The sequence below is a fragment of the Lycium barbarum genome, chromosome 11, assembly GCF_019175385.1.
Source record: "Lycium barbarum isolate Lr01 chromosome 11, ASM1917538v2, whole genome shotgun sequence".
Lineage (NCBI taxonomy): Eukaryota > Viridiplantae > Streptophyta > Magnoliopsida > Solanales > Solanaceae > Lycium > Lycium barbarum.
The window spans coordinates 33,382,151-33,397,428 of NC_083347.1; the positions used below are offsets into that span (position 1 = coordinate 33,382,151).

The following is a 15,278-nucleotide window of genomic DNA, read 5'->3' on the forward strand; positions in this document are numbered from 1 at the left end:
TATATATCTCCGAACAACAGTGTTGAATTTGTGTTGACATATAGTTGGAATATATTATATATCTCTTGGCTAAATGACTGTTTTCTTCATGACAAAAATTACAAAAATAAAAAATATGTAACTAAAGACAATTATATAAACAGAAAGATACTGATCGAGAACATAACGGAACCACAAATAGTGCTTTGTAAATGTGATGATCATTTTGTAAACTCATTGTGAAGCTGAAGGTTAACGAACCTTTGTGCTTCTATGCTTGTTTTCTCTCATGCCGTAATGAAATCTTCTTTAATTTGTTGGGTCTTCATGATTTTCATGGATGTAACAGGTGTGTGGTGACGACCAAATAACCACACAGGCTATTATATACCTCACTAAGTCCGTAACTCACATTTTTAATATCCATAACTCTAGCCAAATATTTAATGACTTTATTACAATTAAATGCTTGTGTATAATTGTGTCATTTCTATCCTTCGTTACTCTCTTTTCAAAGAGGAAGACAATCAACTTCTTTTTACGTTTCAAATTGAAGTCTGGTGTGGCATTTCAGTTTGAATCACTTTAATATAATAAAGAGAGTTTAATGAGTGATTTCAATTTTTTTTTTTTACATAGCACATAAAATAGAAAAAAATGAGAAAAAAGATAAATATTATTGGTGGTCATAAAGAGGTACCGCATCACCTTGTTTATGTCTAGCTTTATAATATATATAGATTTCCATCTCCGGAAGAAATGAAAACTCATAAATTAAGCCCCTAAAATGACCTCCCACCAAACTGCTCACAGATAACTTTATTTGCATGCCCTTCTCTTAGTGTTGTATCTCCGCTCTTCATGTATATTGATTTTATTTAGAAGTTAGAGGGAACCATCAGAAAATAGATTCATGCCTTATTTAGTTAAAACCAATATTAATTACTCTTTCGGTAAAAATATTCTTTATCATTTCTTGGGGCTTAATGAATTACTTACGTTACTCCTTTACATTCCGATTACTCTTTCGTTATATTTCATAATTGAATTTTTCTCATAATTGAATACTCCTTATTAGTGGTTTTTATTTATATTTCGTAATGAAAACTCTTCTCCTTTCCTATAACTTTTTTGGTTTTATTATGAATGAGTACTTCTACACTAAAATTGAGGGTAAAATCCAAAGAAATGAGATATTCATTACGCTGTAAAGCAGTTAGGGAATTAGCTAAAAGACATCCCTTAAACTTCATACTAAGACTAAAGGCAAAAATTTCAACTGAATAATGCATGATTATTCAAGTCCATTAAACTATGGGATAATGCATGATTATGTATTGGCAACATCAGAAAATTTTGCTAACTTCATATACATGATGTATAACATTGAAGCATAAAATAATTCACAAGAACCTTGTAGCTCTTTTTACTCACTGCTGCTACAAAGTGATAAGGGTTTGGAAGTGAAACGTTGCATTGCTTATGGGACAAATCATTTATTTAGGCTATTGTATTTAAGTAGTAGTGGTGCAACACCTTTCAAGCAAATAGATATGTTACAATTTCTAGTTTCAATATGAAAATATTTATTCTTCTTATGTCTGGATCAAAGTTGCAATTTTCTTGAGTGGCTTCCACATGAACTTTCCCCTGTACATGCCATGAATAGAATATATAGAAATTAGAATAGTCATGTAAGGGATCAAAAAAAGTTGATTTTTTAAAAAATATTGCACCTCTTAGATTCAAAATTGAAAGGGTTCTATACTCAAAAAGGACGGAAAAAATAAATTAAAAGATGCTAATTATATTGAAATACTTGTCCCAACTCGTGCATCTACATGTAACTTTTGCATAAGAATATTATAAAGCATGTAGCATATAGACCACAAAAGGCAAGCATATATATTTGAAGGATAAGATTATACCTTGGATTCTATTATCCAAACGACTAATCCTTTGGCATTTGGAGGAAGTAGAGAAAGCTTACTAATGGAGAAAATATCATCTAGCTATTAGCTGCTTCCCAACCTGAGCCTACAACAATATAATTGCAAGTGAGAGTCAATTAGACACTGTAAGTTTGTGTTTGAGATGGGTAAATGACTCCAGGGATCTAATGATTCGGACTCAGAAATGGACGAAATTGGTTTCTACGAGTCACAAATAATGATCATTCGAACCTAACGATACTATCAAATTACCATTTGCACCACATATGCACAAAAATAGGAGTAGACTTTTTTAGTTTTTTCAAAAAATACTATTTATGCGGAATGTGTTCAAGACTCGCCCGAACCACCTCAAAATGTGGCCGAATTTTGCAGATAAGTCTCAAATAGCTATCCTGAGCTACCATAAGTCTCGGAATATGATTCGAACTTCTAAAACTAAAAAGAAGCAGTCATTATAATTTTATATGTCAGGTGTATGTTATTTGTATATTCAATGTATCGCTGGACACAAAAGTGACATACACAAACATACAAACGACATACAACCACATAATTGTATGTAAATAAGTTGTATGTTTTGACCGGATTCTATACAACAAAAAGTTGTATGCGCAAGTTGTATGTTTTGATTGATTGTATATATTATGTAAACTCGCGCTACTTTATGAAAAATAAACTCTATTGCTAAACGGGTAAAGATTTGTAAGTATAATTTTATATACCCAGGCCAGATAAAACACCAAAATGCATTAAATAGATCATATATCCAGCAGATGATTACAAAATATGAGAAAACAACTATGCGAATGCTCTATGCAAGAGAGAAGTTAAAAAAAATATAGCTAATTTATGAATATATACAATATCTGCTCAAATTGATTTCTAAACTTCAATATGTATTCACAACCAGGGGGTATGACCCGTGACACAATATCATTGTTCCAGACAATTGTTCGGAGGAATCATTAAGCTATCCAGTACCTCAGCTAAGAACACGGCTTCAACGTTAGACAAAATTATTACATGGCATGTTTAGTTTTCTATACTGGTAAATACTTGCGCCTGTTCAAATGTTACAAAAGGGCGGACTGAGTTATTACAAACTGTATCCCTGTTCTACAATTTAGAAACAACCTCTCAACAGCACAAGTATGAAATCATCGCAAGTCAATGATATAGTGCAAATCGAGCTATGATACTGCATCATTGTGAAACATATATGGCCTTTAAAATATCTCCATTCTCATGGCGCCTTTGCACGTGTGTTTGATGTTTGTCCTCATGGCAAGAGTGGCACACGATCCTCTAATAACTCTAATGGGTACCTTGAGACACATTACAAAAAATTAAGTAATAATAATAATAAAGATATAGCCACTGCCCTAACAGTTGTGATGATTAAATGATCACAGGTATAATATTCTTTCGGGATTGGAAGCCAACTATTTTATTTTATCATCCTGTCATCAAACGAATGCAGTTGTGCTCTGTGTTGCTCTATCATACGGAACAGTCAAAAGGTTCACCAAGCAGTTGTATCTTAAACTGACTGACCGACAGGGAAGGAGATATTAGGAGAAAGCTACTTACTGTCAACTTGCTAGGCCACAGAACCGGCTAAAAAAAAACGACGTTAGCAGCGTCAAGTGGAGTACACATCTTATTTCTTTCAAGCGACCAGGCCAGCGCTTATTGCGCAACTAAACTCTCGCCATGCGGCATCCACTCGAGCTAGGAAGCCTGCTAGTAGTACTAACATCTTTCAGTGGGGTCTTGAAGGCTTGCCCCCGCCCCGCAACCTAGGAACAACACTAAGACGTTTAGTTTCCATTTTTTTGCGCAAGTGTCTAACAAATATAACGACATTAAGATTAAACAAACTAAATATCATAAAAAAGCTACTTATGAATATGTTTTGCCCAAGAGGCAGTGATTCTAGACAACAAGGTAGCCCTGCCATAAGCTGTAGGTACCAGAGTTGAAAACTAAAGCATTACATGCTGAAAGAAGCGTCTAGCAACTTTGAAATTTGATGTTTGCAAAATACTAATCTACAATCTTCTTAAAGAGAGGAAATAGAACTAAGACCACTCAAAAACGAATTGGATTTGAACAAATATCTCAAAGATCTCGGGAACTTTAATGTATCAATCTTGTATAAAGTGTATAAAGGTATTTATACACAAATATGGGCTAAATCAGGTGTTTATACACAAAGTACGTATGGGCTACGTGGCTTTTATACTTTCAAAAATTAACATAGAGCGAAATTTTCCACCGATGATTAAGCCGTCCCTATTCTCCGAAGCTAACTTCAAGTTGGCAATGGCTTCAACCATTGACTCCTTGCCACCAATGTCACAAACCTTCAGTCCTGTTGAAGGCTTGAAGCTAGTGGATCAACTGATTACGCAGTTAGTAGTTCTTGTATATAGTTACATCCTGTACTTAACTAACTAATTTAAATTAGTGGTGGTTAGTTATTTAGAGGGGTTTTTTAGTGCCAAATAGATGATTAGTGGAGAATTTTTCACTACTCGGGTAGAGGGATTTATGTTGTAAGATATCTAATGAAACAGTCCCTAGAATTGAGACCAAAGGCATCCGAACTGAAGTAATTCACTCGAAAGGAGAAGAGCGTCAAGCAGCCCCAACTCTAGCTCCAGAGGGCTTCGTGGCTAAATTTGAGGTTCCACCCTAGCAAAGGGCATATAAGGAGATAGAAATAAGAAATAGAGAATGAAGCTACACACATATATATATAATATGAATGTATATGTATTTGGATTTTTTTTTTAAAACAAGGTAACAGACAGTGTATATTAATCATCAGCACAAAGTGTTGGCATCCAAAAATTTACAGCATTGAATCTACATCCAAAAGAGTAAAAACAAAGACTATATGGATTTTACTATTAGCTTACGAGAATTATGAAACGGCTCAATTCAAATTACTCACTATATCGACTTGGCGTGAAAAGGAGAGGGTTGTGGGAATGGAGGTAAAAGAAGAGAAAACTATATCATTTTTAATGCTCTTCCAATCATATCAAACAAAACTAAGCCATGAATATTTCACATAAGTGAACAAAACCAATCAATTTCTCACTTTTACCCTCCCTCCCTTCCTTCTAGATAAAACAATTAATGCTTTCAGGAACTCCTATATGCAACATTAGGGGTGTACATGGACCGGATTGGTTCGGATTTTTTAAACACCAAACCAAATCAATTGCGTCGGATTTTTAAATTTATACACCAAACCAAATCAATAAAATTCGGGTTTTTCAACCTCGGGTTTTCTCGGATTTTTTTCCGGAAAAGTCTTCATACAAAACATATAACTTTTACTTCAAATATTTCTTTAGTCCTAATAAAATACAACTATATAATTAAGAATTAAGGTGTTTCTTAAGAAAATAATACAAAATGTGAGATAAGTGACGACATTGTATTAAAATATTCAACAAAAAAGATAATAAAATCAGTTAAAATAAATATTGCTAATTAATAAGCCATAAAGAAAATTAAAGTACTAAGTCATGCTAAAATAAGTATGGCTAATAAGTATTAATTACATGACAAAGAAAAATATTAAATTATGTATTTTCACTCTCTAAATCAATTATGCAAAACTAAAGTATCTAACATCATTGTCATTCCTATTGGTAGAATTAAATTTCTTTTGTTAGCATTAGTGTTGAGTTGGTTTTGGTTGGACTTTATTTGAGTTACTAATATCCGTGAGATATAAAACTTATTGACATTCAAAATTCTAAGTTCAAGCTTGACATATAATATGATAAAAGACAAAAAACTACGAAAAAAATCAAGAAATATTTATAAATTACATTATAAATAAATATTTTTATGTATAAAATAATTTAAAAAATGAATACATGTAGTGTCGGATTGATTTAGTTCGGTTTGACTTTTTTTTAGCTAAAACCAATCCAAACCAATTATGGTCGGGTTTTCTTTTTCAACACCAAACCAAGTCAAACCAAACCATAGTCAGATTTTTTTCTCGGTTTATTCGGTTTATCGATTTGGTGCGGTTTGTCGGTTTACTTTGTACACCCCTATGCAACATATAGCTTTCCTGGACAGCAAGATTTCCACATTTAAAATCTACAGTTAATATTATCAAAAAATAAAAAATCTGCTGTTAATGTAGCAGTTGACCAAATCGGGGTGTGAAATACTCAATATTCATCTTTAAATCACATGTTCAATCTAAAACTAACTATTTTGAAGTGAGTGATTACCTTGAAAAGAGCAAAGATGGAGAAAAGAAGGTCGGCCAACACCCAATTTCTGGTTTCAGATTTCTGAGTTCTAGAAGTCTAACTTGATAATTCTGACTTTTGGAGAAGCAACAACCACAAAAAATCACAGGAATTGACGGATTCAATGATGAAGGAAGGAGAGGCTAAGCAAAAAAGGGCAAGAAATGGAGATCTAACAGAGGGAAAAACAGCAAAAGAACGAAATCTCAAGCTACTTCGAATCGGCAAATGGATAGAGCAAACCTAAAAAGAGACAAAGAACTCTCTATGACGCGTAAGACAGACTATGTGAGCTAATGAGTAAACAACAAAGATATCCTTGATTCCAATTTTATTGACTTAAGCCATCCATGTCGAAAAATCTAACTTAGGTGATATAACAATATGGTAAATGAATAATTAGCATAGTTTTGTAAGAGATAAATCATGATTCCGAACACAATTTTTCATGTAATGACATCAGCCACTATAAAAAGTAGAGAGCATACATAAAGAGGTATTGTCAAGCCTAACATATAAATCAATTTCTTCTACAATATTGAAGTTATGTATGTGACTTTTCAAGAGGTTCAGTGGAAATAAAATAATATGGTCTTACTCATTTTCGTGGTAAATAGTTTTACTATGTTATCGAGATTTTCGAGCCAAGAATCATATAGTACTTAAAAAGATGGGATTTTTCAATCTTCTAAATGATTTGAATTAGGTTTTCGAGTTCGGCAGCATGAAATTTGAGCAAACGACAATACTAATATGATATTCCATACCATTCACAGTCAAAGTCAGTTGTCAGAATTGGTAGACCAGCATTCATAGCACGCAACTTCAATATATACAAGATGAACATTCTATATATATATAATGCTCGATGATCAGTGCTCTTCATTTAGAAGAAAGAAAATCAGTTTCATCGTTGTTTGACATAACCTCAGTAAGCATCGGCATGGGTGTTGAGCACTCATAGAGTCATAACAGAGTGATAAAGGACCTGAACTTCCAGAAAAGCGTTACACAGAGAGAAGACACAGTAACAGATAAAGCTAGAATGCTGTGAAACCTGATGATGAATATTAAGGATGATCTAGAGCCCGTTTGGATTGGCTTATTAGTCGCTGAAAAGTGAAATCAGCTTATAAGTTCTTTTTAGTTTTTTTGAATGTTTAACTGACCAGTTTAAAATTATTTATATTTAAAATAAGCTCAAAAAATAATTGGATCACTCAGCTTATTTAAAGCAATTTATAAGCTATTTTCAACTTATAAACTGTTTTTTTAAGTCCGTCCAAACAGGCTCTTAGAACGTTTTAGAGCAAGGTGGAAAGTGAAAGAAGTGATGTGCTGGCGGTTGATTTCTAGGGTTGAAGTACACGTTGCTAATTTGATGTCAAAAGTCTGAAATGCCCTCAACTTTACTTTCATTAAATAGAAAAGAAAATTGTTTCAATTCGATAATACTACTAGCAACTATATCTTGGGTTAATAATTATCTTCATAATAACGTTATAATATTATAACAGTTGATAAAGTTAGAATATAAGAAAACTGAATTTTACTATATCTAAAACACAAATGACATCACTATTAAAGGTAAGGGTAACACTAATACTAAACCAAAAAAGACATTAATTGTTGCTTTAACTCGATCAAATTAAAAATATAAAAATAAAAATAATGGATGACAATAAAATTGTGAAATCAAGTGGGTGCACCTTATCATTCCCTTCACCACGTCCCTATGTAAAACTAAAAATATTAAAAGGGATTAAGTTTAAATTTATCTCTGAACTTTGCAAGATGACCTAAATGTTTTAATAATTTGGTCAGATATACCCTTATTATTATAAAAGCATATTAGATTTGCTGTTGTTGACTAAGAGCCCGTTTGGCTTATCTTATAAGTTGTTGAAAACAGCTTTTCAGCCTTTTTAAGTGTTTGGTTGGTCAGCTTATAAGTCATTTTATGCTTAAAATAACCCCCAAAAAATAAGTTGGCCCGTTTGGCTTAGCTTAAAAAAAAGCAGCTTATAAGCCAAAAAAAATAAGTTGGGTTATAAGCTTTTTTTTTTTTTACTTATAACCTGTTTTCAGCTTATAAGCTGTTTTTTTTTTAAGCCCATCCAAACAGGCTCTAACAATTGAAGTTTTCAATATACAGGCCCTTCTTTATTAGAAAAACAAATAAATTTATCTTTACATTTTGCGAAACAACCCAGATTTAATCATATTTTTTTCTTAGTCAGCGTCTACCATCCCTCTAAATTATCACCTGACCACAAATAATAATTAATTCTCTCCACTTCAGAAATTTGAAGATCATAGTTACTCTACCACCACTTTTTACTCCAATGACGCCCACAAAAGAATACACAAAAAATCACACTAAAATCACCCCGTTCAGACGAGCTCTCTCACTTTTATTTTACCATTTTTCTTAATTAATATTTACATCTGAGAGAAGGTGTAACCACCCGATCGGCCGTTTTGAGAACCGATGTTCTATTTTGCGTGTCGTCTATTCCAGAAATTCAATAATAATTATTTTGACTTGCTTGCAAAACTTGAAGCACAAACGAATATCATTTGATTCACTTTGGGAGAAGGTTTCGTTTTGGAAATCCCGGTATCTAATTATTTAGATTAATTGATCGTTTAGGGCAAACGTGCTTTGATTGGAGATCTGAAGATTCTGTTAGATTTGTAATATTATTTGTGACCTGTAGAAATTGATGGAGCTAATTTTAGAGTTCGTTTGGTCGGTTTTGACAATTAAGTCGGTTTTAGTATTTAATATGTCTATTTATGATGAAAAGATGGGCACGGGAAGAAATAAGACCCAGATTGAAAATTAGTTGGTTCCATTAGCTTCTTATTCGTATTGATGTTTATGACTTGCGGGGATGGATGGCGCGATTCCAGAGACTTTCGGATGAGCTTTGGGTAAGGAAAAAGATATTTTGGAAATCCTTAAGTTAAGACATGAAGAAATTTGACCGAAATGAAGAAATTTGACCAAAGTCAACACCAGGGGGTAAATGAGTCTTTTTTGAAGTTTCGTAGATTCCATTAGGTCCAGAATGTGATTTATGGCTTAGTCGAGTTATTGGTTCGGCTCCCCAGAGCTTCGGGTGTGATTTAAGTGGTTGGTTGAGAAGCTAACTTTTGAGATGATTTGGAGTTGAGCACGGTCAACATCAAGTCAAGACGGTCCCATTTGGATATTTTGAGAGTTCGAGCAAGTTCGCATAATCATTTTGGACTTGTCCACAAATTTTGGTTTGTCTGATGAGTTTCGGATGGGTTTGGGTTGTATGATGTTTTTCCTTGGTTTCAACGTCGTATTGAGCATAACGGGTACCATATTGAGAAAACAAGCTTTGCTTTGTGTTCTTATTGAACCATTAGATTCGTATCGTAATTTCTGAACTATAGCAGGGGAGGGGTAGGGGAAATAGGGGATGGGATTAAAACGTGGGGATTCGAACCCTCACCAACAAGGTGAGAGTTCAAGTAGTCAACCGACTGAGCTACTATATCCCTACAAGAATCGTCGCATTTCGACATCATATGAGGGAGATATGGCCATTTTTCTAAATTTTGTTGTTTCTGGTTTCAAAAAAAAAAAAAAAAACTTGCCTTAGCGATTGCCATCAAGGAAATGCCTGGACAGTGTTTAAATTGGAAACGTCCAAACTATTTAGTATTTTGAGAATATTTTGAGTTCTGGAGCTCCGTTTGAGGTGATTTTAGCAGCGTTGTTCGACCTTTATTTTGGTGTTTCCCCATGATTATTTTCATTGGTTATCATTTTTATCCATGTTTGGGTTATAGAAATTGAGATTTTGAACCCAAAAGTTGAAATTTGGTAAATCATGGATTTGAGGATCAAGTTCAAGATGATGACTTTTTGAATGGGTTTTCTGGATTTAGACTAATTAAGCTATGGGTAAACCAATTTTTAAATAAAATTTCAGTTTTTCTCTTGGGAGTTCGGGGTTACGTTTTTGGGTTCTGAATTATAGTATAGCAACATGGTATCATTGGATTCGTTTAAACTCGTAGAGTACTATTTTAACTATAATGGACCTGATTTTCCAATGAAATTACTGTTTTGACCTTCTAGGCTCGGAATTAGCTTTTTGGGGGACTTTTTGGGACCAAAATTATTATCATAGCAATATGAGTATCTACGGACTCGTATACTTACGTAGATTACGTATTTGAACAGTTTGGGATCATTCGGAGTCTTTGAAGAAGGGCATGACCGTGTGGTGATTGCTTAAGCTTCGAACTTCATATCAGGCAAGTTGAGATCTGACTTGGCTCTACTTAAAGCATCATGGTTGGTTAAAATAGACTAATAAAGAGGGAGTAATTGGGTAATATGGGTGTCCTGATACTTGTGAGATGACGATCACTTGTATGTGGTACCAGTGCCATGTTATGGGTCTTTGAGTATATTTACATTGTATAGTATGGTCTGATGACATGCTTTGAGCATTAGCTGATAGCATAGATTGATTGTGTGATTCGTGATTTGGCACATGAGATCTCTTATATATTGATTGGACATGAGAACCCTTATTTATTTATTCTATGCTTCTAGTCTTATCTGTGATTATGTGTAGGGATGGGCATAAATACCGAAAACCTAAAAATTGGACCGAACAGAATTAATTCGATTTTTCGGTTATGTTTCGATTTACGTTTTCAAAAACTTCAGTGTTTGGTTCGGTGTTCGATTTTTAGAGTTCGGTTCTTCAGTGTTTCGGTTTAAACTGAAATTTAATACATTACCAAAAAAAATTAAAATAGTCCAGGCCCATTAAGTTTAAGCCCAAAAAATAAACCCACGCCCTCTTTTGCTTTTGTATCCCTAATTTTCCACTTCAGTTCAGAGAGTTCAACTTCACACTTCACAGGCACTGGCAGAGACTTCACACTTCACAATGGCGATTTCATCTCTTCCGAGTTCCGATAGCGACTTCATCTCCTAATCCTCTCACTTATGGTAACGAAGTAAGTATTTCTCTCTCTCTCACTTCTCCTAATCGACTTCATCGAGTTTGAGTTCAACTTCATCTGTTCTTTCTTATTGTGTTGTTGTGTTTTTGGTTTTGATCTATTAGTAAGCTATATGTTTTGGTCGTGCTTTTTAAGTCTCTGCTTGTTGTCAATTGGGTCGTTATTATTTTGCTCTTTTAGTTGTGAATTTATGGTGCTTTTTGGTATCTTTTGTTGTTGCTTGTTATGTCGTCTATAGTGAATTTATGGTGTTTCACTGTTTTGTGTTATAATCTTGTTGATGTGAGTTTCTTGCTACTGTTTTGATTGTTGTAGCATGATAATTATCTGAGTGGTTGTGAATTTGTTGTAATTAAATGGGTAGTTGTTTGATCTCTATGTATATGGACAAAAGGAAAAGACTTTTATCTTGTTGTGCTATTATTTTTCATTGACCTTTTGGTTTTTAACGTGCTGGCCTACAATACCTTATATTTTCTCTTTAATTTTCGCAGATGGCGGATGAAACTAAATTAAGTTCGTAGATGGCGGATGAAACTAAATTAAGTGTTGCCGATTCAACTAATAGCATACCTAATACAGATGATACTGATAGCAATGATAACTCACCTGATACCCAGGTAACAAAGAAAAGAAAAGAAATGCAATCTAGATCTGTTATTTGGGATCATTATGAGAAGGTTGTTCTAAAGGGTATTGCTAGAGCGATGTGTAAGTATTGTAAAAAAGATCTTGCAGGTGCAACTGCAAATGGGACAACGGGATTGAGACAACATTTAGGGAGGTGCGTTGTATATAAATCCCTTATTAAACCTCCCACTCATAAAAAGATAAATTTTCCATCCAAGGATAAGCATGAGCTAGAGGAGCATTGCGAATTTGATCAACAATTAATTAGGAGGGCTTTAGTTGAGATGATAATTATTGATGAACTACCATTTAGCTTGGTAGAAAAGAAAGGCTTCAAGAAGTTTATGAGTCAAGCCCAACCTCTGTTTCAAATTCCTTCCCGTAGAGCAATAACAAGGGATTGTTATGAACGTTACAATGAACTGAGACAAAATTTGAAGAAGACTTTTAGAGAAGCACAATCAAAAGTTTGCCTTACCACTGACACATGGACATCATTGCAAAAAATTAATTATATGTGTTTGACTGCTCACTTTATTGATACAGATTGGAAGTTTCATAAAAGAATACTGAATTTTTGCCTTGTCACTAGTCATAAGGGTAAGCACATAGCAAAGACTATGAGTAATTGCTTTGCTTCACTGGAACTTGGACAAGATATTTACTATTACTGTTGATAATGCTTCTTCAAAAGATGTTACAGTTAGAGAATTGTCTAAATAGTTAAATATGTGGGGAACTAATATAATGGATGGTAAGCATCTTCACATGAGGTGTATGGCTCACATACTTAATCTAATTGTGCAAGGTTTGAAGGAAATTGATGCTTCTGTCAAACGTGTTATGAAAATGGTGAGGTATATTAGAGGATCTTCGGCAAGAACAAGAAGCTTTAAGAAATGTTGTGAAGTTCAAAAGGTGGAATGTGCTAAAACATTACTTCTAGATGTGCCTACTAGGTGGAATTCCACCTACTCGATGTTGAATACGGCACAAAATTTTGAGAAGGCCTCTAATAGGCTTGATTTTCTTGATGAGAATTTTAAAACTTATCTTGCTACTCATGTTTGTGACGATGGAAGTGTTGCAGGTACGCTTGAATGTGATGATTGGGCGAATGTAAGGAATGTGATAAAGTTTCTTGAAAGATTTTACGAGCTCACTGTAAAGGCTTCAGGTTCACATTATGTTACTTCTAATGTTCATTTTGAGGATATATGTGAGCTTGATGTATATTTGAAAGTGTGTGTAGCAAGAGAAGATCTTAATTTGAGTAAAACGGCTGAACGGATGAGAGAACAGTTTAAGAAGTATTGGGGTGATCATGAAAAGATGAACAAAATGATTTTTATTTCTTCCGTATTGGATCCTCGCAGTAAGTTTGTGTATGTTAGCTTTGAGCTTGAAGAGCTATTTGGGGAGGAAGTTGGAAATCAAATAAGCAAATGAGTGTACGATTATATGAAATCATTGTTTGGATAGTATCTAAAAAATTATTCAAGAGCATTTCATCACAATCGTCTCCATCTGTATCTACTTCATCACAAGATACATCTGATTTGTAACTTCTAGTTTTGGGTCCTCTTCAAGTGTGAAGAAACAAAAGGAAGATTCTGGAAGTGGGTGTGCTAAATCTGAGTTGGATAAATACATTGGTGAAGAACAAGAGCCAATAGATGAAAGTGAAACCGTCGTTGAGTTTAGCATCTTAGGTTGGTGGAAAGTTAATGCTCCTAGATTTCCTGTTCTTTCAGAGTTGGCTCGTGATGTATTAACTATTCCTATTTCTAGTGTGGCATCGGAATGTGAATTTAGTACCGGTGGTCATATACTTGATTCATTTAGAAGTTCATTGACTCCTAAATGTGTGCAATCTCTTATTTGTGTTCAAGATTGGCTTAGGAAAGAGACTAAATCTATTAATGTGGAGGGAAGTTTGGATCATCTTGAGGAACTTGAACTAAGTAAGATTTTGCATTTTTTATGTGTTTTCGTGAAAAAATAATATACTTTTTGTAACACTCCGTAGATCCGAGTTAAGTGTGAAAGTGTCTTGGAGAATTGAACTTTACTGTTTTTGCCAAATGTAAAATACAGCAAAGAATACAGCCCGTATTTTGAAATACGGTCCGTATAGCTTGGGCGTATTTCACCCACCTTCTTAGGTGGCTCACTGTTTTTGGGTATCATAAAATACGGCCAGAGTTTACGGCCCGTATTTTGAAATACGGTCCGTATTTCTGGATGTATTTCACCTATACCCTAAGGCTGCTCACTATTTTCGTTATTGTTAAATACGGCCACAGAATATGGCCCGTATTTTGAAATACGGTCCGTATTTTTAGCCGTATGTCACCAACGGCTAGCTGTGTATATAAACAACGAGATTCAGTAAATTTTATGAATTATTCTCATTCTCATAAACCCTAAGGACAAAAACCTTTTCTCCAAGTCTCCAAACCTTAAGGTAAGAACATCTTTAACATTATTAATCAATCCCAGTATTAAACCCATGATTCTTGAATGAAAAACCCAGGGTTTGCAAAGTAGTCCTTCTCAAGGTGACTCAAGCTAGGGTTTTGGGTGTTCTTCATTGTAAAAGTAAATTGTTGAATTACGTAAGGCTTAATTAAGGTATGTCTATTTTGAAAATCTTATTTTGGAATACATGACTTCTTTTCAAAAGTTCTTTATTGAATAGAAAGGTGAACTTCTCATATTTTGAAACCATAATTCATATTTTTATCATGGTTGGTGTGTGTGAAGGGGCAAGCCCACATTAGACCTTAATTGTACTATACCCTATACATGTATATGTGATCCCAACAATTTTTCCTCTATAAGAGATGATCAATAATAAGGGTTAATGTTTGGTAATGAGGTTTTCATGAGAAATTATGAGAATTGAACTTTGTTTAAAGAAGTGGAAACATTTTCAAACTTAATGCTAATGGATGGTATGACTACATTGAGATAATTGTGATTTAGCTTTTATGCTATAATTCAGCTTCCATGCTATGAATTTGATTGTTGTGTTTGGCCTAGCTATTCGGGAGGAAGGGTAGTCATATGGATCCTAGTGTGGTAATTGTCTAGCCATTCGGGAGGAAGAGTGGCCACTATCGGGTTCACTATCCGGAGTGCGGTTTATGCCTAGCTATTTGGGAGGAAGGATAACCACCGAGAATTACATATTCCGGTGTGGTGCGCTGTGATTAGGGAACCTCTACGGTCATCCCTTCGATGTGCTTGATTCTTGGGCCTATATTGGCATGTGTGATATTCTTATCCTCTCATGGAATTGTTGTGGATAATCATGATCAATTGAAAGGCATATTTGAATTTGTAACTTGACAAGAGGCTTTATAATCAGTTTTGATAATTCTTATTATGATACACAAGT

General features: G+C 34.1%; 1 protein-coding gene and 1 long non-coding RNA gene across 2 annotated transcripts; one reads left to right on the forward strand and one right to left on the reverse strand.

Moving 5' to 3' along the window:
• Positions 1-2,916: 2,916 nt before the first annotated feature.
• On the reverse strand, positions 2,917-7,347 carry LOC132619273 (uncharacterized). The gene is made up of 3 exons (XR_009574650.1): positions 6,991-7,347; positions 3,525-3,733; positions 2,917-3,259 (listed from the first exon to the last, which is right to left on the reverse strand). It is a non-coding gene; the product is annotated as an uncharacterized LOC132619273 (long non-coding RNA).
• Positions 7,348-11,769: 4,422 nt separating this feature from the next.
• On the forward strand, positions 11,770-12,552 carry LOC132619700 (zinc finger BED domain-containing protein DAYSLEEPER-like). The gene has a single exon (XM_060334527.1). It carries the CDS (start codon positions 11,770-11,772, stop codon positions 12,550-12,552), a length of 783 nt encoding a protein of 260 aa, XP_060190510.1.
• Positions 12,553-15,278: the final 2,726 nt, after the last annotated feature.

Bases quoted from the DNA above. Each gene is read 5' to 3' on its own strand.
- LOC132619700 (XM_060334527.1), top strand. From the start codon at position 11,770: ATGGCGGATGAAACTAAATTAAGTGTTGCCGATTCAACTAATAGCATA.